The 22,620-nt window shown below is 39.0% G+C and overlaps 3 protein-coding genes across 7 annotated transcripts in view; 1 reads left to right on the forward strand and 2 right to left on the reverse strand.

Annotated features, from left to right (window-relative positions):
* Window positions 1-1,342: 1,342 nt before the first annotated feature.
* On the reverse strand, window positions 1,343-11,464 carry cpsf2 (cleavage and polyadenylation specific factor 2). 3 transcript variants are annotated; one of them, XM_083562269.1, is made up of 15 exons: window positions 11,400-11,464; window positions 10,586-10,758; window positions 9,625-9,784; window positions 9,429-9,534; window positions 8,958-9,087; window positions 8,464-8,579; window positions 8,023-8,210; window positions 6,908-7,198; window positions 5,424-5,524; window positions 5,111-5,314; window positions 4,828-4,980; window positions 3,030-3,255; window positions 2,407-2,718; window positions 2,162-2,296; window positions 1,343-1,719 (listed from the first exon to the last, which is right to left on the reverse strand). In XM_083562269.1, the coding sequence occupies exons 2-15, from the start codon at window positions 10,732-10,734 to the stop codon at window positions 1,627-1,629; spliced, it is 2,364 nt and encodes a 787-aa protein (XP_083418395.1). In that variant the 5' UTR covers window positions 10,735-10,758; window positions 11,400-11,464; the 3' UTR covers window positions 1,343-1,626. The 3 variants fall into 3 exon arrangements, with proteins under 3 accessions (XP_083418395.1, XP_083418393.1, XP_083418394.1); XM_083562267.1 differs by having other exon boundaries at window positions 11,284-11,462; XM_083562268.1 differs by having other exon boundaries at window positions 11,337-11,454.
* A 196-nt stretch (window positions 11,465-11,660) lies between these two features.
* On the forward strand, window positions 11,661-14,675 carry ndufb1 (NADH:ubiquinone oxidoreductase subunit B1). Its single transcript, XM_083562365.1, has 3 exons — window positions 11,661-11,821; window positions 13,514-13,658; window positions 13,879-14,675. Exons 2-3 carry the CDS (start codon window positions 13,519-13,521, stop codon window positions 13,913-13,915), a joined length of 177 nt encoding a protein of 58 aa, XP_083418491.1. The 5' UTR covers window positions 11,661-11,821; window positions 13,514-13,518; the 3' UTR covers window positions 13,916-14,675.
* Window positions 14,676-14,764: 89 nt separating this feature from the next.
* riox1 (ribosomal oxygenase 1) overlaps window positions 14,765-22,620 on the reverse strand; it is a 10,168-nt gene continuing 2,312 nt past the window's right edge. For 2 of the 3 annotated variants that reach the window (XM_083562300.1, XM_083562301.1), the window contains exons 3-15: window positions 22,374-22,528; window positions 21,906-22,005; window positions 21,533-21,646; window positions 20,831-20,937; window positions 20,418-20,525; window positions 19,902-19,936; window positions 19,621-19,799; window positions 19,439-19,543; window positions 18,155-18,296; window positions 17,680-17,800; window positions 16,441-16,540; window positions 16,228-16,314; window positions 14,765-14,960 (exon numbers count right to left, since the gene is read on the reverse strand). In XM_083562300.1, coding sequence (XP_083418426.1) covers window positions 14,892-14,960; window positions 16,228-16,314; window positions 16,441-16,540; window positions 17,680-17,800; window positions 18,155-18,296; window positions 19,439-19,543; window positions 19,621-19,799; window positions 19,902-19,936; window positions 20,418-20,525; window positions 20,831-20,937; window positions 21,533-21,646; window positions 21,906-22,005; window positions 22,374-22,528 — 1,422 coding nt within the window. In that variant the 3' untranslated portion in view covers window positions 14,765-14,891. The remainder of the gene's footprint in view (window positions 14,961-16,227; window positions 16,315-16,440; window positions 16,541-17,679; window positions 17,801-18,154; window positions 18,297-19,438; window positions 19,544-19,620; window positions 19,800-19,901; window positions 19,937-20,417; window positions 20,526-20,830; window positions 20,938-21,532; window positions 21,647-21,905; window positions 22,006-22,373; window positions 22,529-22,620) is intronic. The other variant, XM_083562302.1, reaches the window with a different exon arrangement.

Raw genomic sequence — 22,620 nt, forward strand, 5'->3', positions numbered from 1 at the left:
GGCAATAAATACGGCCCTGTCTACTTTTCTTTTTTCTTGCCTGTGTGCATGACTACATGTACACAATATCTGTTTGGCTTCTTGTGATCATGAACTACAGTCTCTCCTAATTCCTTTGTACCTCCATTAGAAGTCCAAAAATCGATTTGAGATTTTTGACAATTAGCCAAAATTAATAAATTAAGCAGCTGAGTGCATACTTCTACTTTTTATACTTTGAGTTTAATGGCTAACCATACTTTTTGTCCATTATCAGAAGACCTAAAAGTCCGGCTTGGCAAACATTAGCAGTTTGGTTTGTTGCTTTTGCCTACACCGAGATATGTGTAACTCAAGTACTGAATAAAGATGCACTGAGGTTATGTTAGGTATTTTGCTGCTACTTCACTCCTGGTGGTGGACCCATGGGCCATAGGTATGAGGCAACTGTATTAACAAGTGTGATTAATAAAATTAGCTGTGACCAATGATTGCAAATCAATACTGCAGTCTGCCATGGTCACAAGGGTAATATGGCTGATATACATACCTGTGTTAGCAGGTGTGACCTCAACGTCCATGATTTCTCTAGTTGGATCTCCATTTTGAGCCTACAGTTTAGCTCTGCAGTCTGCATTATGAAGATTTAGAGGATTAGCTGATGGACAATTTCTGGCTGTCCCAATCAATTATGTAAATGAAAGCCTGGATCACGCGTCAAACATATTTCGGTGGCTCTGGAACAGGAAGCCGGAAAGACAAGGCGTTATCTAAATCTATGCTGTTTTAGGAGGCAAAATTGTGGCTTGTAAAAAAATAAATAAATAACCCTAATGAAGCATGTAGCTCACTGGGGGTGATGGATATTACAAAAAATCATTAGGTGTTCATTAATCCATTCATTATTTGAAAAATTATGTGCGAATGAACAATAAAATTAAAACACATGATACGTGAGTGCGTCCTGTAAGTCTGCATCTGTGTGTTCTGAACTCATGTGACAGCGTAGTTTTAAATAAATAAATAAATATATATATATATATGAGGTTTCTAAAATGAAAACTGATTTATAATCAGAAAATGACATTGGAGAAATGGCTCCATCTGGTGCTTGGATGCAATCTAAGAGTTAATTCAGCACACACACACACACACACACACACACACACACACACACACACACACACACACACACACACACACACACACACACACACACACACACACACACACACACACACACACACACACACACACACACACACACACACACACACACACACACACACACACACACACACACACGGTAAATCTATTTTTTTTTTTTTTTTGTAGGGAAAAAAATATATACACACAAAACACCTTTCATTAAAAAAAAAAAAAGTTTATCATTACACAACCAAAGATAAAAAAAAAACCCGAATAATTCCTCCACAATCATTTTTTTCCGAAACGCTTTCAACATCATGTTCTGAGTTCAAGACAGATCTCAGAAACTCTCATATCTCATACTGAGATTTATTCAGTAAGATCATCAGTCACACAAAGCAGGTAAACAAAAAAAAATAAAGGCGAAAATAAAACTACAAAAATAAAGAATTAGGACATGATGGTCCCAGTAGGGCAGATCAGAGCTGAGGAGGGACGTTACACCACGGCATACTGCTGATACAGCAGCTCCCGAATTCTGAAGTAATCCTCGCACATGCAGCCCTCCAGCCCGATCCGGCCTGCTTCTGTCTGTGTGAAAGAGAGAAAGGATAAGCAAAACATGAGACGACAAGAGAATTGACAGATGAGAGAGTAATACAGAGACGACAAAGAAAAAGAGAACGAGTGTGTGAACACAAAAAGACAAAAACAAAACAGCAAGAAAGAGCAAAAAAAAAAAAAAGGGAATGGACAAGAAATGCAGTAAAAGGGAGAGAGAGAAATTAATGAAAGTAAAAACAATGCAGACGATTAGAAGAAAAAAAAACAGACAAAGAAAAAAAAATTTAAAGTTAAATATCAGCAAGGTCTATTTCATTAATGCAAACTCTGATGTATCCTCCTTGAATTGTAAACGACAAGACTAAAGTGGATGAAAACACCAGGGGGTTAAACCCTCGATGTAAGAAGTTCAGCTGAGCATTTGAGTGCTGATATTGAGGAAGGAGGAGGCAGAGGAGTTGAGTCTTACCCTGCGCACAGCCACCATGTTATTACAGACAAGCACTCCGCCCACAAACTCGGCCTGGATTCCCTCACGCAGCAGAACCTGCTTGAAGTCAGAAAGCCTTGGCTCGTTAATGAACACAGCCTGGTGACCTGGAGCCTGAGAACACACATGCACAAATCCACGCTTAGTGATGCAGAAATCTGTCCTGGGTCTGAAAAGGAAGCAGTTTCTTAAACACCAACACACTGCATGCTCTCTTCACTCACCTCAGTCACGGGGAGCGGCTCCAACGTAGGAATGACGTCACTCTCTTCAGAGATCTCCTTCACGTCCTCTCCGAACAGTGTCTTCATGGCTCGCTGCGTTGCCACGGTGCTGGGCTCAGTCATGAGGTCGGAGGTGACATCCATGGTGATCTCTCCGTTCTCTGTGTCGTCCCTGGGGTCTCCGTCCTCCGGCAGCACACCCGTGTCCACCTTGACTACGCGCATGTCGAGCACACCATCAATCCATGCCAGTTCTGTGTCTTTGGCCTTGCAGAACTGCAGAGAGCTGACTAAAGAGTCCTTCAGCCTCACCTGCAGGAAAATAAAACTCATGAAGGCCCAGGAAATACAGTTTGAATATATATATATATTATATATATTATATATATTTTTTTAATATAAATATTTAAAAAATCCCAAACTGATTCAGACAGATAGTCAATAATCACATTTAGTCCTTTATACCCAGTGTGCTGCTGAGTGTGCCGATTATACAGTTGTTCCTATTCAGTCAGTCATTAAAATAATCTAATGTAGTTTTTAATACATTAAAATATACAGATTGAATTAATCTGGAGCCAAATTCTCTGTTCAGGTTCATTCATACATTATCTCCTGGTTACCTGGTAAATGTGTGTTTCGCTGGTGGCGTCCACAGTCTCCTGCAGTTTGGGTGTATACACTTTGATATCTTTACCACTAAAGGCTTTGCAGGACTCGGCCAAGTCCTGACTAGATTCTGGAGGTCCGTGAACAATAACCAGCTGCCGAGGCTTCATCTGGTTTATAATCTTCTTAATGGAGTCACCATCTGAACGGCCCTCATAGTCTATGTAAGTGACTCGAGATCTGTGGATAGAAGCATGAACATCTTATTGAAATGAGTGTTTCACAAGAGTATACTCTGATCAGGCATAACATTAGGACTTTATAACACTATGAGCGAGTCAAGTACACTGATTATTTCTTCATCATGGCACCTGTAAGTGGGTAGAATATATTTAGGCAGCAATTGAACATTTTGTACTCAAAGTTGATGTGTTAGAAGCAGGGAAAATTGGCGAGCGTAAGGACTTGAGTGAGTTTGACAAGAGCTGAATTGTGATGTCTAGACGACTGGGTCAGAGCATCTCCAAAACTGCAGCTCTTGTGGGGTGTTCTGCATTGGTCAGTATCTATTAAAAGTGGCTATTGATTTAGATAAGGTGGACAACAGTACAAATAAAATAAAGCATGGTTGGGAAGAAGAAATGGGTTTTAACAATAATGACAATAGATGGGATGAATGCTTAAGAAATGTACATGTTCTGTGAATGCAAGGCATCATCTAAATCACTTTAAGGTATGTTTAAGGTAATTCATAGACTTCATTATTGCTAATCTAAACTTCATAAAATATATACAATGATTTCTTCAAACTGTAATAAGTGTAAAACCTCAGTAGGCACCTTATTTCATTCCATATGGTCATGTAGTAAAATTGAGCCATTCTGGCAATGTATATTTAAATTTCTTTCTGATGCATACTCTATTAATCTGCATCCTAAACCTTATGTTGGACTATTGGAAGCAAAGAGAGCTTTTTGTAATAGATATCAAACACAGGTCATCTCATTCTGTATGATACTGGCAAAAAGACATCCTACAGATGTAGAAAGCTCATGCAGTCCCCACTTTTAAGATGTGGGCGAGGGAAGTGGGGAAGATATTGCACTTGGAAGAATTGGGATTATTTTCCAATAAGACTTGAAAACCAATAAGACTATTCCTACAAGGAGACTGAAATGCTTTGATGTCATTATATGCCTACAAGTCCTTAAAACAAGTATTTATTATTATTTTACATGTCTTACTTTTTGTATTGTCTGGTTACTTCTTATTTTCATTTTTATTGCTGCTGTCCATCAGGTAAAATCATTGCACATTTCAATTTTGTTTAATGAAAAATATGCTTTTTGTTCAGCATTTGAATAAACCATCCAATTTACAGTTGTGTAATTTGCAGTGGGTGGGTGTGGGGGCAAAAGGGGGACCAACACAATATAAGGCAGGTGGTCATAATGTTACGCCTGATCAGCTTTCTATATTATGACCAAAAGAAATTTTTATTTTTTTTTTCAACTGAATAATATTAGATACAGTCCTGTTTACTTGATAGTGACGTTGACGCAATGAATCTTTGTGCTGTGTGCCATTACTTATACCGAGTTAGAATCACCTAAGCAAACAACAGAAAATTCTGACAGTGGACTCTTGAAATGACACTGAAGAATAAAGAGATGGGGGACTTTGCAGGAACCCCTAAACCAAAGCTGCATTTTGAATAACTCAAGTTAGTTAAAGTTTTCTAGCACCACCAGAAGCAGTTTTTCTTAAAAAAAAACAAAAAAAAACAACAACAAGCCAGAAACGGGTGCTAACCTGATTTCTAGGGTCTCTTTGATACTTATGCACTTAGTAGGAACGTCAGAAAGGTCCTGCTCCATGGGCTCATCTCCGTTAGCCAAGCCTGACTCCAGCTTGCTCTTCTCCTCCTCTGTGGCCTGCAGCTCAGGAACAAGGAACTCCTCAGATCTGGAAAGGGATGACATGAACATAGCAATGAAACGTGTTCTTCACCAGATACACACACAGACACACACACACAGACACACACACACACACACACACACATCGACATAAAGATTATTAAGAGACATCTGACCTTATGATCTCTCCGTACTCATCCCACTTAATCCTCTCCTCATGAGAAGGGAACATCGGGTACGACTTCTTAGCCTGTTTGAAAAAGCTTCCCTTCCGTCCTCCTTCACCCTTCATCATCAGATCATGATGTTTGGTCTTCACTGCAGCAGGCTGCTCCAGATCATCGTCCATGTCACTCTCGTCGCTGGAGTCAACGTCCACCCTGAGCAGTCAGAAAGTGCTTACGGTTTACGATCTTGACTTGGTGACCGATACAGCCTAATGAAGCCTAATAACCTGATGATAATCTGATTTATAGCTGGGTAACTCACTCTTTCGCTTGCTCCAGTTTTTTTGCGGTTTCTTTCTTGATTTTTTCCTTCTCCAAATACTCCTCGAGCTCTTTGCCTTCCAACTTGATCCTTTTTCTTATCTGGTTTCAAAACAAAAAGGAAATAAATGAAAATCAACAGCCAGTGGCATCTAAACCTGGGGTGAGCAGATGAATTGATATAAAGCAAATGTTACACAAAATAATTTACATTTCTATCAGAAGTAATTTTGCCTCCTAGCATCCTTCATTTCATTCAAATCCTGTGATATCCTGTGATATGTGGAATTGTCAGAATTTTCTCCTTTTATAAGAAATCCTTGAAGCAAACGCTAAAAAAAATCCATATCACTTAACTAGAGGTCGAACGATTAATCTGCGTTTTTTTTTTTTTGGTTTTGTTTTTGGCATTTTTAATTAATTGGAATCTGCTGATTGTGCTGCAATTTAGGCTGATTATTAGGCAGGTGCATCTGACACATCAAATCGTATGTACGTTCTGCGTTTGCCTGAGATAACACAACTCTTCCATACCAAAAGGTGGCAGTAGTGTGTGTTCGGCATCCAAACATGCTCGAAAGTCAGCTCAGTGTGTCCCAGGGTTTAAGTTCCCATCATTCATTCTTAATCTTGCCTTATATATTTCATATGGTGCTACTTTGGGAGATCTGATGAGAGCGAATGCAAATAACTTTTTTGAAACTGTATTGTTGTGCTGTTCAAAAATCTTTAAATCTAAGCAATTTTCTGTATCACTTCTTATTAATAAACTGTCAGATTTTATGAGATAAAAGGAGAAAAAAAAAAATCAGCCAAAAACATTACAAAAATCGGCATCATGTATAGGCCATGGGCTGCCCTTATTTCTAAATATCGGCATTGGCATCGACTAGAGGAAAACCCATATGCGAGACCCGATTGTGCACATGTGAAAAACAAAATCTGAGCTTTACATCGCACTACAAATTTAGTATTTATTCGCACTACAACTTGTATTTCCTCTAGTTTCTTTTGTATAGCCTTGTTCATTTGTTATGGCAGAGACTAAACAAGCTTGCGCTCCACCACTTAATAGGTCCCTGTGGGAACTTAGACGCTAAATATTTTCCGCACGTAAAAAGTATTGCATTCAGTACACGTGTGCACCGAAACGAAAGCCCTGCACAGAATGATTTCTGTACAAATACCGTTACACCCCTAAGTAACACACGATTTCCATATAATGGTTACAGAAACTGATACGTTATTGTAATTTGTTATGGTATCTGTAGTAGTCTCACTTAAGGGAAAGTGTATGAAAAGCTCATTGTGTCACAATGCTCCAAAATATGCGTCTCCTCTGAAATCAGGTATTCGGAAGGTGTTTTCTTTTCCAGCAGATGCTCTCAGCAAAACATATGAGACGGAGACTAAAAAGACAAACTTTAAACCTCAAAAGATTGCACCGCTAAACATTATATTACTACATATCTGTAGAAAGTTTACCTCTAAATCTATCAGCTTCTCTCCAGGATGGTCTATAAGGTAGCGTGCCAATGTGCCCGGTGTAGTGCGGTACGTTAAGATAATGGAGTTTTTCGAGTCCTGGCACCACTGGATGAAAAGCTCACGTGAGAACCCGGACTCCAGATCAGGCTGGCTGCACAGCACCACTTTGGGACTTGGCACTCGTGCCAAATCTGCTAAACTGTGGCACAAAGACAGGTGGCGGAACTGGAACGGGTTGTTGCGCTTGTCCTCGAAGCATCGCATCAGCTTGTCACTCATCCATTCCACCTGGGGAAGATAGAAAACACAGGACAGGTGTAATTTACCAACAATTAGAGAAGCCCATATTTCTCATTAGACTCATTAAAATGACCACTGGGAGGAACGGAGAGAAAACAGCGAGGGGTGAAAAGGAGATTCATATCGAACCCCCCACATATATAAAAAAAAAAAGTTATTTTTTTTCTCTCAACTCAAATCTGATTTGTTTTTTTTCCTCGCAATTCCGACTATTTTTCTCGCAAATCCGAGAATCCCGATTTTTTTTGCCAATCAAGCAGCCTCACCCAGTCTGTAGTGCCACATTGAAAATGAAAATGGGCTACAATCAATAAAATCGCATGGTATCAAACACATTCTCCGATCCCTGGAGAGAACAAAACAGATGAAGCAGAGGAGCCTCGTTCATACACCAACAGCTTCAAAGTTGGATGGTTCTAGTGGATGCACTAGAAATGTCGGATGTTTAAGTCGCAATTGAAAGAAAAGTCGTAATTGTGAGGAATAAAGTCAGAATTACAAGAAATAAACTCGGAATTGCAGGGAAAAAGTTGGAATTAGCCAAACCTTTTTATGTGCCAAAAACAGGCTTCTATATGATTAGTAATCTGAAATATATTTTTATATATGATTTTGTATATATATATATATATATATATATATATATATATATATATATATATATATATATATATATTAATCGTTGGAATAATGGGTAGAATACTGGATTGCTACAGTCCTAAACCAGTAAATACTGTCTTGTGGATCCACCCACATCGTACCCCTTATCTTCTACACTTGAATTCTTCCTAATATCTCATGTAATTGATTACCTGAGACTTGGAGAACTCCACCACATTGTAGCTGACATTGTTGAGTAAGGCAAGAGAGTAGACGCCCAATCCTGCGTCCTTCGTTCTCCAGATCTGATCCAGCAGCTGAGCAAGCTCTAGCACACGGCCTGCAGTGTCTACTGCGATCAGCACATTGCCGTCATTACGCAGCGTTTCCATGATGTTGGCTAGAAGGGGGAGAATATAAGAGTGTGGTGCTGAGCCATTAAAAAAAAAAAAAAAAAAGAAAAAAAGAAAAAACCCTGACTTCGAGCTGAACTGCATTAAACCCAACATAAAAGACTTTTTACGAGTATATATTTGCATATATCTCAATATGATCGGTTAAAAGATATGGGCATTTATTTATTATTGTTTTTGGACATCGAATTTGTTGGAATAATCAAGTTGAAATTGTCATCTTGAGATACGAGGACTTACTCAGGAGCTGCTCGTCACGCTGTTTCCTGCGAGGCTGAATGTATGTGACATTGAACGAGTCAGTGATGAGCAGAGAGGGACGACTGACCGCCTCAAGAGAACAACCATTCAGGTGACTGCAAAATCAACGAAAAACAGATTATTTCAAAATATAAAACCATGTAATACTGTGCAGAAAAAATACTGTACACTTTTTTTACTACATTCAATTCAATTGAATTTGTATGGAACTTTTCACAATTAACACTATCACGAAGCAGCTTTGGAGAGAAAATGAATAAGATTAAACATTAAATCCACAAATGTGCCCCTATATGTTTCTCTCAAATGAGTGAGCCAGTGGTGAGGAAAGATTTTCTGACACAAAATGAGAAATTAACCTCCATAGCAACCAGATTCGAACCCAAACCTCATTTAGGTGACACTAAATAACCATTTATTACAGTTTCACCATTGATGAGATTATTAACTGTTCATTACTGGTATCTACTTACATTTCTCTTTTGTGGTTAAAATCTACAGCATAAATAATCTCCTCTTCTCCATCCTTTACGATCTTCCAAATGGTCCCACCGAGCATATGTCCCGCAGGGAGAGGAGTGATGGACAAACCATGTCCTTTACCTGTTAAGAGAAAACAAACATTTAGTTTTCTTTTATTAATTCGACCACAAACAAAAGTAGTTATTTTCATGTCGATATCAAGGACCCTTTATATCTGTTACAAGTTACAGCATAGATTTGTAAAATACAGCATTTTAAATGCAATAAACCGGCAAAGTAAAAAGGTAAATAACACAATCAGTATGTGTGTATTTGTGTTTGCAACATACATACATAATATTTTTCTCAAACGGAACTTTTTAATTCGAGGGTCATAGCTACAAAATGTAGTTCTGCATTGCTTTTGCTTGCTCTAGTTTATGTTAGCGAACCCCATTCAGATGCTCATCTGACCCCTTTACCTTTCAGATTAACAATCTGCGAATATTTTAACTGCTGGATCTTGTCAAAAGCGGAATCCACATCGTCCAGCGTGAACAAGCCGAAGTTCTCCGTGTTGTGACGTGACTGAAAAACAGGCGTTAGATCAGATCATAGCAATGTTTTTATGCGTATTTTCTGCTTAAGCTTTGCTGACACATGGTTCCATGTTCATACCTGATAGAGGTCGTACATGAACATCTGGCCCATCTTGTACACGGGGATGGTGGCATATATGGCGCAATTGAGACCCAGCTTGCCAACAGCGTAGGGCAAAGCGCCGAGATGAAGTGGATCTGGGTGTGACAGGAGCACCGCATCGACCTGATGGACATATCTGAAACAGCAGAAATAAATTTAAAACCTGGTTCATTCATTTATTCATGATGATTGATTTTTCTTAGTGGTTTAAGACATTACCCACAATGCCATTCGATTACCTGCTAATAGGGACACCCGTGAGGATTTATGCTTTTTGCTATAGATCCTAAACCTGAAATTACCCCTCAATGGAAACTAAGATCTCCTCGTTCATAGGTTCAGCATGGAAGCATCTTTGTTTCCCTAATTTGAACACATACAGTTAAAAAATAATAGCATTCTAAAGCTCAGATTTCACACATCCATGGTAAGTCGAATGCTTCGTTAGATATTGCTTCATTTTTTTAAATACAGTGATGCTGCAGCACATTAGACAAATAATCTGTCTACCTCCCTCACGTCCTCATCTGTACTTTCTGCTTAAACGGATCGGGCTGCAACACTTCAACGTTCCTGTTTATTTCGCCGTACTACTGTAGGTGCACAGTGTGTTGTCATAAAGCTGCATTGCATTCTGTAACTTTGAGAGCAGCTTCACTCTGTGCACTACCTATTATGCACGATTTCCCTTTTAAATTATTTAAAAGGGTAAGTGAGGAGGAAAAGAAAGACCCTAGCGCTTTAGTTTTTTCCAGACTAAGAGCATCTGTTTGTTGAAGGTTTTCCCCTATTAAATAAATACTAGAACTACATAGGAGAAAACCAGAGAACCCAGAGGAACCCCTATACAAACACTAGGACTCCGCAAAGACTGGTCAAGATCAAAAGGCACTGCACGGCAAATCATTTCAAATAAGAGTACTTTTTATTTACGTACCTTTTCATAGCATCGATGATGTCCATGGAGAAGCTCTCGTCCCAACCACAGTCCAGCAGGAAGCGAAACTCATCCACCTGTAACAGGTAGCAGAGAGCAGATTCCTCCTGCACCCCGGACACAGCTGTAAACTTGATGATGGACGTCATCCTCAGCACGGAGGTCTCTCACACCTAAAACAAGGAGAGCACACTTTTCTCAAATACAAAACAAAAAATCTATTTAGTGTTAGTGATCAAATGATAAACCCTTTTCAGTGCACCTGGTACATGATCACTAACTCTACACACAAACTGCAATTGCTTTTGACTACCACCAAAGCACAAGTGTGTGTGTGTGTGTGTGTGTGTGTGTATTATATATATATATATATATATATATATATATATATATATATATATATATATATATAATACACACACACACACGAACGGACAGCTCATATAGATACAATGTATAAAGTTATGCACAATTATTCAGTATTTCTTGTTAAATAAAACCAAACTTCCCAAAAGAACAAAATATTTTACCAACTGACCCAAAAACCTTTAACATTTACTCATTAGCTGTACATTTAGTTTAAAACCAGACCTAACTGACCACTGCATTGTGTAGCTAAGGGTAGCTAACAAAGCTAGCATACCAGCTAACTGCACTGAAACATTACTTTTAAACCATATTCGTGAATCTCAGCATACCGGACAGTCTGCTAAATATAACGTAGTGATTTCGAATAAACGCGCGTCCTCACAAATGTTTGCAAACGTGACCAACGTCATTGTTTATTCACATTTATTTGAGCCACACGGCTCACACTTTCCTTGGCTTCAGCCATTTTGTGGCTGAATCCTAACTCGCTCCGTCGTAGACATATAGTGCACTACATAGAGAGGGAAAGTTGGTGTCCTTTATACCCTTAATAGTGCGCATGTGTGGGTAGTAGGTTGTTGTTTGGAACTATGCCTTTATGCAGTTGCCGCTATACATCGGCGTTAACTGGCATGTACCATTATATTTTTAGAGAATACAATACATTATGTACTAACTACAGAGCGTTTAAATTAGCTGTAAAGTACGAAAGTTATGATTATTTGGTTTAATTTAGGTGTAACTTGTACAAAGGCCCTTTAAAACTAGTATTAATAAATATAGTTTAAAAAAAATCATTGCACAGTTGGTATGGTCCTATGACCTCCGCTGGAGCAGCCTGATACCAGACAGCTAGGCTAAGCAACGGTCAGTAAAATATTTAATATAATTGTATAAACGATTACATTTATTTGGTATTATTTGTTAAAACTTTTTATCGGTGTTTTAGATTATATGTTTGAATTTATGCGCAAAATAAAGCAGCTCTAGTTGGATTTTTAGGATGTTAGTAGAATTAGCCAAGTTGTTTGCTAACTAACGAATCGTTTGGACCTGTGTGTCACTTCTGGCTTTTCCCCCAGTAATTTATTGACTACTTCTATATTTTATATATATATAGTATTATCTTTTGGAAATTTTCCCCTTAGTATAAATGGATATGAATAATTTTGTTGGAGATCTCAGACAACAGTAGCTAGATTAATTACACCCCTGTCTCCTGGTTAATACCCACAACATACGTTTACAACTTTTCCTTGCTCTAATACACATCATCATCATCATTATCATCTGAATAAGAGCTGGCTGATGGATAGGCATCATGATATAGAGAAAAGGAATAATCTGTTAGAGATAATGACTGTGAAACATGTGCAAAACATTTCTTATATACAGTCACTGAGTGATATTCTGCAGTGTCTCATCTCTACACTGATCTCAGTTCATATGTGTAACACCTCAGGGGTCACTACTGCTGTGAGAAGCAGTCAATCATTCAAGAAGTTTACATACATGTAATAGAGTTGCTGGTTTTACCGGCTGTAATAATTAGTCCACATTTGGACCCTGAATCCACCAGCCAAACTCTCAAGAAAAGAACACTGCATATTAAAAAGGTAGTGGATGCTTTAGTGTGTGCCTTTTGAACATCCCATTCCACATTTAGCCCCCCGTTTGCTGTTATAATATCCTCCAGTCTTCTGCGAAGATGCCCATTCAGCAACAAGGTTAAAGTCAGGTACTGATGTAGGTGAGGTGATGTGCCCTGGGGTCCAAACAACGTTCACATTCAACCCTAATGTGCTCAATAGGGTTGAGGTCTAAACTTACATACCCATGCAATGTATATCTTCATGGAGCTGGCTTTGTGCTCAGGGGCATTGTCATGCTGGAACAGGTTTGGGTCTCTTAGTTTAAGGAGAAATGTAATACTCCTGCATTCAAACAATACAATGGTGTGCCCCTGATACTTTGTGAGAACATGTTAAGGCCAAACCACATATGGCTGAAAAAGTCCTGATTCTTTTGTTCATATAATGCGTGTACCTGTATATAGTTTGAATTTGACGGTTTCTATATTTTTCACCTTTCCATCAGTAGAGAACTACATTTGGAGTTATACTTTTTTTTTCCAAGCATTTCAGTGTTTTGTATGGTCGCATATGTGACCAATCAAAATTCGAAATGTGAGTAAAACACTGCCTTGTTTCTATGTCTTTCAAGATTACTTTGTTCATGTTATAGAAATTTTTTTTAAAGCACAGAACCATGTTTGGCTAAAAAACTCAGACATCCCATCAGAGACGAGCTACAATACCTGAGACGTTTAGTTAGATTAGAGTTTTTGCACTTTCGAATCTCCCTTATCTAATTTTACTACAGGGCCTGTAAAAAAAATAATAATGAATAAATTCATTACACCTATGAATGACCTGTTCAGAATCCATTGCACTACATTTGAAAAGTGTAACAAGACATGCACCTCCAAAACAATCACTTTAATCTGTGATCTTGAGATCTGATATATAACGTGAACACTGAGTACAACTGTTGTTCCAGGCATCATGGTGAATTTTGCAGCGATGGTACGGGAGCACTGGGTGAACGTCCTGGTCCCACTGGGCTTCGTCATGGGCATTTACCTGGACAGGTGGAATGACCAGAAGCTGACAGCATTCAGGAACAAGAGTGCATTGTATAGCAGGTGAGTTTCATACAGGCAGTGTTGCATTGCATTAGTCAAGATGACTAGTATTCATTTACACCTTATTAAGAGTACAGACGTACAGTCCAGGGTGAGGGCATTGGGCAGTGATTGCATTTCAGTGTAGAACAACATCAATATATTTCTCATTGTGTTTGGATTACCATCGCAATGTGTAATGACATGCTGACTAAACCCACACAATGCTCTTTCCTCACAGGGAACTGAAGCCTGGTGAGGAATACACCTGGAAGTGAAATTGTCCTTGTTGTATTTATTGGATTTCCTGCGCTCTCAATTTCCTCTGACATCCTCAAAGCTGTAAATGACTTTTCAATATAATTTGTGATGTAAAATATACAAATATATAAAAAAAAAGTGTCTGTTTTTTCTTTTGCTGTTGTTCAGACTTTATTAGTGGCTCAAGGTTGATATGAATCAGGTCAGCTCAGACCCTGGTACTACACGCCCGTTTACTCCACATACATTCTGAGCTGAGTCAATTCTACACAAATGTGAACCTCTGTGTGTAAAAGCATTGGAATAATAACTTCCATGTTTCTACATAACTAATACAATATTTAGCATAATCACTATATTATCCATCAATTCTGGTTCACACGTACCGTCTAACACGTTTTCCATACAGATGTAAACAGCTGCACATTTTAATCTATCTCAGAATATACTGATACTCCCATCAGGAATAACATTAGGACCACCTGCCTAATATTGCGTTGGTCCCCTTTTTGCTACCAAAACAGTCCTGACCCATCGAGCATTAACAACTTCAGCGGTTCTAGCTACAGTACCTCGTCTGTTGGATCGGACCACACAGGCCAGCCTTCGCTCCACAGTTTTGAAGATGCTCTGACCCAGTTGTCTAGACATCACAATCTGGCCCTCATCAAACTCACTCAAATCCTTCAGCTTGCCCAGTTTTCCTTTCTACTTGCTGCCCAGTAATATCCCACCCAGTACCAGGTGCCATGATAAAGAGATTATCAGTGTTATTGACTCACCGCTCATAATGTTATACCTGGTCAGTGTATAGAAATGTAGATCTCGGTTGAACAAAACATTTTCAAAAACAAGTCACAAAAGCCTTCTGAAGTTAAATCGTTTATTGCGAAGGTGTAGATATCAGAAAGTCAGTTATCCCCAAATCAAAGAAAAAAGTGGAAAAAAAACTAAAGATTTGTTTTGGGCAGTTATGGTGAAAAGCTGAACTGTTCACTTTGATGTCAAAGGTTCAGATGTGCTGATCAGTCCTTTCGCAAACAGCATCTCTGCCAAGGACACCTGCAGAACAAGAGTCACACTGTTGATCAGGACAAGAACATGGCTGACACGGACTTGGGTTCCACACTGTTAATAGATCCATCCATCACACATTTAAAACACTGACACTAGGAACGTCAAAATATGATTTAATTTTTTTTTTTTATCCTAAAAAAAAAGGAAACTGGATAAAAAAAATCCACTGGCAAAACACAGTATCAGCACATTACAGCCATAAAGTGAATTATCAGATATATTCAGAGGTGGAAAGAGAAATAAAATATTCCACTTATCTAAAAGTACTGCTACATCAAGATTTTACTTCAAAGTATAGTTACCAGTCCAAAAATATACAAGTAAAGAGTAGCTCATTTAAAAGGTTAAAACCGCAGGGGTGGGGGATTCTAGTGTAGTTAAAAAAGGACAACGGGATACAAATGTAAAACTGAATAAACCCCATTACAAAGTAAAGTGCAATAACAAACAAACAACAACAAAAAACTACAGTCGATGAATTGATGAGTTATGCACTTTCACAGCATAAAAAAAAAGTCATTTTTGATAACGAGAGAAATTGCAAATGCAGATTCAGGATTCAGACAGTGAGCACACACATTGAACAACTTTCAAATCAATGGCATTTTGCTTTCAGCTGGGTCTGCATCACTGACTTGTCTGTCTCCATCTTTCTTTCTTGTGAGTTTAGCGTGTTTATTTTTTCGTTTTCGTGGCGTAATGTTTATTTATTCATACTTACTTTGCTTAGTAACAAATGATTTAAAATGCAGTCAAGTACAATACTTCAAATGTGATAATACTTCAGTAAGTGTGATTTGTTACTTTTCACCTCTGGATACATTTGTAATTATTTATTTCTGTGAATAATGGACAATTAATAAGTGTTATACAAATGAATTGAATTGGAAATGTATACGTATCAAGAAACCTTACCGTTTTGTTTAGATTCATTTTATTATTTTTAACTGGTTTTTGGCAGAAACCCTTACAATGGTCTTATTTATATAACGGAGAAGTTATATGAGGGTTAAGGGCCTTGCATTTTGGTGGGATTTGAACTCATGACCTACGGACCAGTAGTCCAAATTATTAAAAAAGGTTGTCATGCAATCTCAAACACATACATTTTGTTGTTTAAAATGTATTTAAATTATTTGTATATCGAGTATTTGAACATCTGGAGCTTGGTTAAAATATTACCAGGACACAATGTAGACAACACATGCGATATGCAGGTGGGGACAAATTTGCTATCGGGGATATGTTTTACCTTGTCTTCATCGGAGTCACAGGGTAAACTTGAGATTGTGACAAACTTTGGGTACGAGTGGATTAGGAACTCCACAGCATCTGTGAGCTGCAGAGGACAAATGCAAACTGGTTAAAGCAACAATGAAGAAAACATCTTGTTCAAAATGTCCAAAAACCCTTAGGTGGTGGACACCCAGTGCATGCATGCTCATACACACTTTACAGCTCATACCTCTTCATTTATCTCCATGCTCTTGGCCTCCTCTTTGTGATAAACTCTGGAGTTTTCAGTGGTGTAATAAAGATAAACAGCCTCACCGTCACTGCATAGTCTGTGTACAGTAGCACAGACCAAAGAGTTTTAAAAATTCATAACCATACACACACACACACACACACACACACACACACACACACACACACACACACACACACACACACACACACACACACACATACATACAAACATAGACAGCTAGAAAGGTACTTGGTGTGACATCTGGAAATAAAAAGGAAGACAAAGAAACATGGTGGTGGAATGAGGAAGTGCAGAAAAGCAAAAGGAGAAAGAGGTTGGCAAAACAGAATTGGATCGACAGAGTGATGAGAAACGTAGACAGGGGGATGTGGCAAAAGCAGAGGAAAAGGCATATGAGGAGCTGAATTAGAAATTAAAAGAAAACACTTAGGAGAAAAGGATTTATACTGACAGGGTGCAGAGAGAGGAGTTGTGGTGTTGTACGAGGAAGTCAGGTGTGTTAGAGACGTATGTGAGGGTGGCACAGGACATGTATGTAATGGAGAGTGTATTAGAGAAGTGAAGAAAAGAGTGAAGGCAGGGTGGAGTGGGTGGAGAAGAGTGATAGGAGTGATGTGTGATAGAAGAGTATCTGCAAGAGTGAAAGGGAAAGTTTATAGGTCTGAGGTGAGACCTGCTGTATGGTTTAGAGACAGTGGCACTGAGTAAAAGACAGGAGGTGGAGCTGGAGGTATGTTGAGGTTTTTTCGTGGGAGTGTTGACAATGGACAGGATTGAGGATGGAGCCGCCAGGAAGGAGGAACAAAGGAAGGCCAAGCAGGAGGTTGATGGATGTGGTGAGGGAAGACATGCAGGTAGTTGGTTTGAAAGAGGCAGTGTGGCGACCCCTAATGGGAGCAGCCGAAATAAGAAGCTTTCACAGCTATTGTTGTATGCAATTTCAGCAATAAAAATGTAAATGTTTTTTTAAAAAGGAAACAAACTACTTGTTCATTTTAAGAGACCCGTCTTATTTTCTCTGCTCTTTAACAAAGCAAAATTACTTCTTATCCGATTAGTCGATTAATTGATGGAATAATCGGTAGAAAAGGCGATTACTCAAATAATCTATAGCTGCGGCCCAAAAAATATATACATATAAACTGCATATAGTGTAAAATACGTGTAAAAATGACCATATATGAGGATAATCACTCATTTCGGAGAACGCACCTAGCAATTCCGGCACGCATAAGTTTTATTTTGGTTTGAGGCTTCATGTACGTGTTCAAATTCACTGCCTCTCCATCCTCGAATCGAACAGGAGCTCCATACACGCTGCTTGCTTCCTCGGCTGCACACACCCACACACACATCTGTTATTAATCACGTTAGACATCACACACTCGCATTTCTGACATGTATGAATAATGAAATTATCACATATGTAAAACAAAAAAAATCATTTGATCATTTGCCAGTGTTTCATTTTAAATAAATCTGAATATATTTGAGGAAAATATAAAATGTTTTAAAACTAATTTGAAAATTCTCATCCTGCTAAGCATAAAAAAAACCCTCTACTCCTAATACACTAGTTTAAGCCTCTGACTTGGTTGAACTTTACTCCACATGGAATCTGAGCTATTATTCTACTATTAAAGAAAGGATTAAAATTTAATTGAAAGTTGAAGGGCACAGCAGTTACCTGGCGTAAGCACGGGTGGCAGGCAGTCGTGCATAAACTCGCGTGCTTTCTGATCCACAGCAGCGTCCACCGGAGCAAAGGACACCAACTTTTTCATTAAACCGTCTATGTGGGACAAAAATCTGTCTCTGCGTGGATCTTCCTGTTCTCACACACAAACACACAATGAAAACTAGTTCATTGACATTTTATGCACATATTGCTGCTAAATAATTACTGTTTATATATGACACTGTGTCTTCTGTCTCACGGTCTTGTGATGTTTCCACTAAATGTTGCCACTTTATGTAGTGTCCCAGTCTGGTTTTGTGTTTTATCTTGTGTTCATTTGTTGTTTTATGAAGCACCAGTGTCTGAATATTGCTGAATATATATCTTCTAAATATTGGTCCTTGCAAAGGCTTTGAATATCTAATCATCTACAGTACATAATATCCTCAAAAGATTCAGATAATCACTGTGCACAAAAGTAAAAATTTTTATAATGGATGCTTGGGATCTTTGGGCCCTCAGATCGCACTGCTATGAAAACAGGCATGATTCTGTAATGGAGATAACTGCATGGACTCAAAAACATCTCCAGAAATCACTGTCTGTAAACACAGTTTACCGTGCCATCCGCAAATGCAGGTGAAAGCTCCATCGTGCAAAGATGAAGCTATATGTGAACAGGTTTTAGAAAAATTCTTTTTGGAGACCATGGACACTGCGTCGTGCAGACGAAACAGTAGAGGGACTATCCAGGTTGTTATAAGCACTCCATTCGAAAGCCTGTTTCGCTCATGGTATAAGGGTACATTAATGACTTTGGAATGGGCAGCTTGCACATCTGAAAAGGCACCATCAATGCTTAATGACATACACAGGCTTCAGAGCAACATATGCTTTCATCCAGATGACTTTTTCAAAGAAGGCCTTGCATATTTCAGCAAAACAAAGCTAAAATGCATACTGATCCGGCCCTTCCGCCAACTGAAAACATTTGATGCATCAAGAAATGAAAAATACAACAAAGAATACCCAGGACTGTTGAGCAGATAGAATCCTTTATCAGCCAAGAATTGAAAATTTTTCTACCCAAAACTCAAGCAACTGTTCTCACTTCAGTTCACCCAGACATATACAGAAAGTTGTTAAACAAAGTGGGGATGCTACAATTCCACAGTTTACATATTTAATATGTATGGGATTATGAGATTTGCAAATCCTGTTTTATTCACGTTTCACCCAACTTTCTTTTATTTTTTGTAGTTGCATAAATGTAGAGTAAAATAAAGACGACACCTTGTCAGAGTTCTGCACTCCCATGTAGGTGAGGTAATCAAGAGGAAGACCTTTTCGGAACTCCACATCCTCCTCTATCGCAATTTCCAAAGCTGCTGGCATCACCTGAGGATCGATTAAGGAAGTTAAAACTTAAAACACAGGCACTAAAAACATTTATGCATAAACGTAACAGGAGGTACCTTCAGCAACAGATTTCCCCAGCTGTTCTTTTGGTAGGAGGAAATGGTGATGTGTAGCGAGTGGGCGTCCGGGAGGCAGTTGCCCTGGTGAATAAACCCACGGGGAAAGTACAGCAAATCACCCGGCTCCAGAACCACGTCCATTATGGGATTACCAATCTCGGTCTGACTGTAATTAGCTGTAGGAGATGAGGAATAGTAAAGAACGGTGCTGTCTTGTGAATCAAAATCAGGCAAATTTCGCCATCGCTACTGACGCTGACAAAATGAGAATGACTTACGGCTTGACACGAGTGATAACACTTCATCTTTAGACCTAGAGAAATGTAAAGTACCCACATTAGTGTACAACGCTAAAAAGAGATCACACTATCTGGACAAAAGTATTGGGACACCTGACTTTAATATATGTGGATCTCTTACCACAAACCTTAAGGCACACAATTGTATAAGATTGTCTTTGGAAGTGGCAGCATTCAAATTTCCCTTCACTTAAACTAGGAGACCAAAACCCATCTCAGCATGACGATGCCTCCTTGTACAATGCAAGCGTCATGAAGATATGCTCTAGATGGGTTTAGCTGGAAGATCTTAACTGGCCTGCGACGGAGATCTGACATCCATATGAATAGGGATGAATAGGAATGCTGAACACACCCCAGGCCTCACCCTACATCACAACCTGACTGGAAATTATTATAACAGCAAATGGGAAATAAATGTGGAATAGGTCAGGTGTCCAAAAACGTTTGTCTATATAAAGAAAATGTTTAACTGAAAGGTAACTGGCGGCTCACCGTGGGTTATACACTCTCCAGTGCTTTTTCCCTTCCAGCTGCACAATAAACGCTTCGATATCATCATAATGCGGCGCGAATCCCTGAGTTCCAGCTGGTGTTAAGTACCTAAATGCATTAAAAAAACCAACAACAAAATACTGATATCCCCAAAGTCCCAGACTATCAGAGTTCACTAGAAACAATATTATTTTCATACTCAAAGGATACAAACGACTATTTGATTACTCGCTAATTTGGAATCCGTTTTATTGACCGAAATCAGCCACATAGGAGGATTTTTCACACAGATGAAACGTAAAGCAGTCTCAGGTTTTACAGAATTCATTCTCAGTACTAAAGATTCGCTGAATGAAAGTCAGACTAGTGAAGTCGTTTTTAGTAGTGTACTCAGATTCCGAGTCTGTGCTTACACGTTGGCTCCTGCCATGCTGCCAAATTTCTCCTGCAGGATGGACAGAACGTTCCACACAGTCGAGGAGAAAGCCTGAGGGTTCAGCATTCGCAGCGAGCAGCCGCTCTGAGAGCAAACACAAATACGTATCATCGTTTATAGAGTCGTTATGACGACCGAAATAAAAATACGTTCGAAACTGGAGTTTGTAATTAATACAAATTTCTGGAAAATTTCCGTAAACTTTGAACTTCATCTGGGGGAATTTGGGAAATATTTCAAGTTGGAAAAGTACCAGGAATTAATGGGGATTTACAGGAATTTATGGGATTTCATTAGAAATTCGGAGAAAGTTGTAAATAAATAATGAGTGCGTAATATTTATGTAAGATTTAAATTTTTTTCATTATTTTGAGTGCAGGATTCAAGAACTGATGTGTTATGTGATGGAGAAATGTACAGTGCAGGTAGGGGGCGTGGCCTCAGTGGCCCTGTGTGCATGTGATTGATGAATGTGCAGGGGGAAGAAATTCAATTGAAATCGCATCGACTCTGGTGGTTTTAACCAAAATTCGAGATTTTTTCCAACTAAATTTAAGTTCTGTTATACGCTAACCAGCAATTTTGTAACTTCCCAATTTATTCCTATTAATATCTGTTAATCCCCATGGAAATTTTCCTGTCCTGAAATTTGCCAAACCTAGTCAGAACCATTTTGTACCTCATAGAAATCCCACACTGAGTAGGGCAGTGCTCTCCCTGGCGGATTGTGTGTCTCTCTCTTGCCATTGGTGAAGCTCGTCACATCTAGATTCACTCCGTACTGCACATCGTCCTGCAAATGAACACGGGATCATTACACGAACAGAAAACCGCCGTTTCGTCAGCGCTTCGGCTTCTGGCAGCTTTCGACCACCGTTTGCATAGACACAACTAAAACCGTGCAGTTTCAATGGATTATCAACAACAGACCGGGTGTGATGCAGGGAGATGAAGTGCTTTGATTCTTGAAGACAGAACGCTGCATGTCGTCAGGAAATAATGCAACAGTCATACTGAATTTATTAGTTTGATCAATAAGCAGAAGAAATTACATTTCTCAAAATGCGGTCAAACTCTGCTGTCGAGAAAAGACCCTCATAGTAGTGTGGATTCTGGCGTCTGATCAGAAGGGGCTTCTTCTCCCAAGTGTCCCTATAGAGAGCGAGAGAAATTATGCGTTAGTTTGACATTCGTCCTTTTGCGACGCCATTTTTACCAGTGCAAAGAGGATTCAAGAGAGCCATGTTTGAGGTTTTGTCTAAATGTGTGCTGTTTAGGTCTTATTTTAATGATGTCTACAGTTTGTATATAATGAGCAGACAACAACGCATGGAGCTTGTGTGTAAAGGAAAGCTTGGGAGATAATTAGTGGGTATGGCATTAGACTCTGGATCAGAAGGTCACCAAGATGGCACTGCTGGGGCCCTTGAGCAAGGCCCTTAACCCTCAACTTCTCAGCTATAAGTCGCTCTGGGTAAGAGCATCTGCTTACTGCCATAAATGTGAATATAAAGCTGTACCTGAAGAAGGTCTTGGCTGTAACAGGATGAATGAGCCACTGGAACACTGAGTTCGCTCGCTGCCTGCTGTTGTCCACTTTGGCCAGCAGGGTGAGAAGTGTGTGAAGCGTGTCATTGTTCACCCGCTCGGTCCCGTTCGATGTTTGCTGGTCCTCCTGCAAAATCAATACACTTCTTCACATGCTTTATCAATCAGCTATTCCAACTAATCACTAAATAAAAAATTATTCAGGTACTTTTGTTAAAC

This window comes from Silurus aristotelis (assembly GCF_946808225.1).
Source record: "Silurus aristotelis genome assembly, chromosome: 15".
Taxonomy (NCBI): Eukaryota; Metazoa; Chordata; class Actinopteri; order Siluriformes; family Siluridae; genus Silurus; species Silurus aristotelis.

Coding starts and splice junctions, on each gene's coding strand:
- cpsf2 (XM_083562269.1), bottom strand. CDS start 10,734: ATGACGTCCATCATCAAGTTTACAGCTGTGTCCGGGGTGCAGGAGGAA. Junction 5,525..6,907: donor AGAAGCTGATAGATTTAGAG/GTAAACTTTCTA, acceptor TTTTGAAACCAG/ATAAGAAAAAGGATCAAGTT. Junction 3,256..4,827: donor AAAGAGACCCTAGAAATCAG/GTTAGCACCCGT, acceptor TTCTATCCACAG/ATCTCGAGTCACTTACATAG.
- ndufb1 (XM_083562365.1), top strand. CDS start 13,519: ATGGTGAATTTTGCAGCGATGGTACGGGAGCACTGGGTGAACGTCCTG. Junction 13,659..13,878: donor AAGAGTGCATTGTATAGCAG/GTGAGTTTCATA, acceptor CTTTCCTCACAG/GGAACTGAAGCCTGGTGAGG.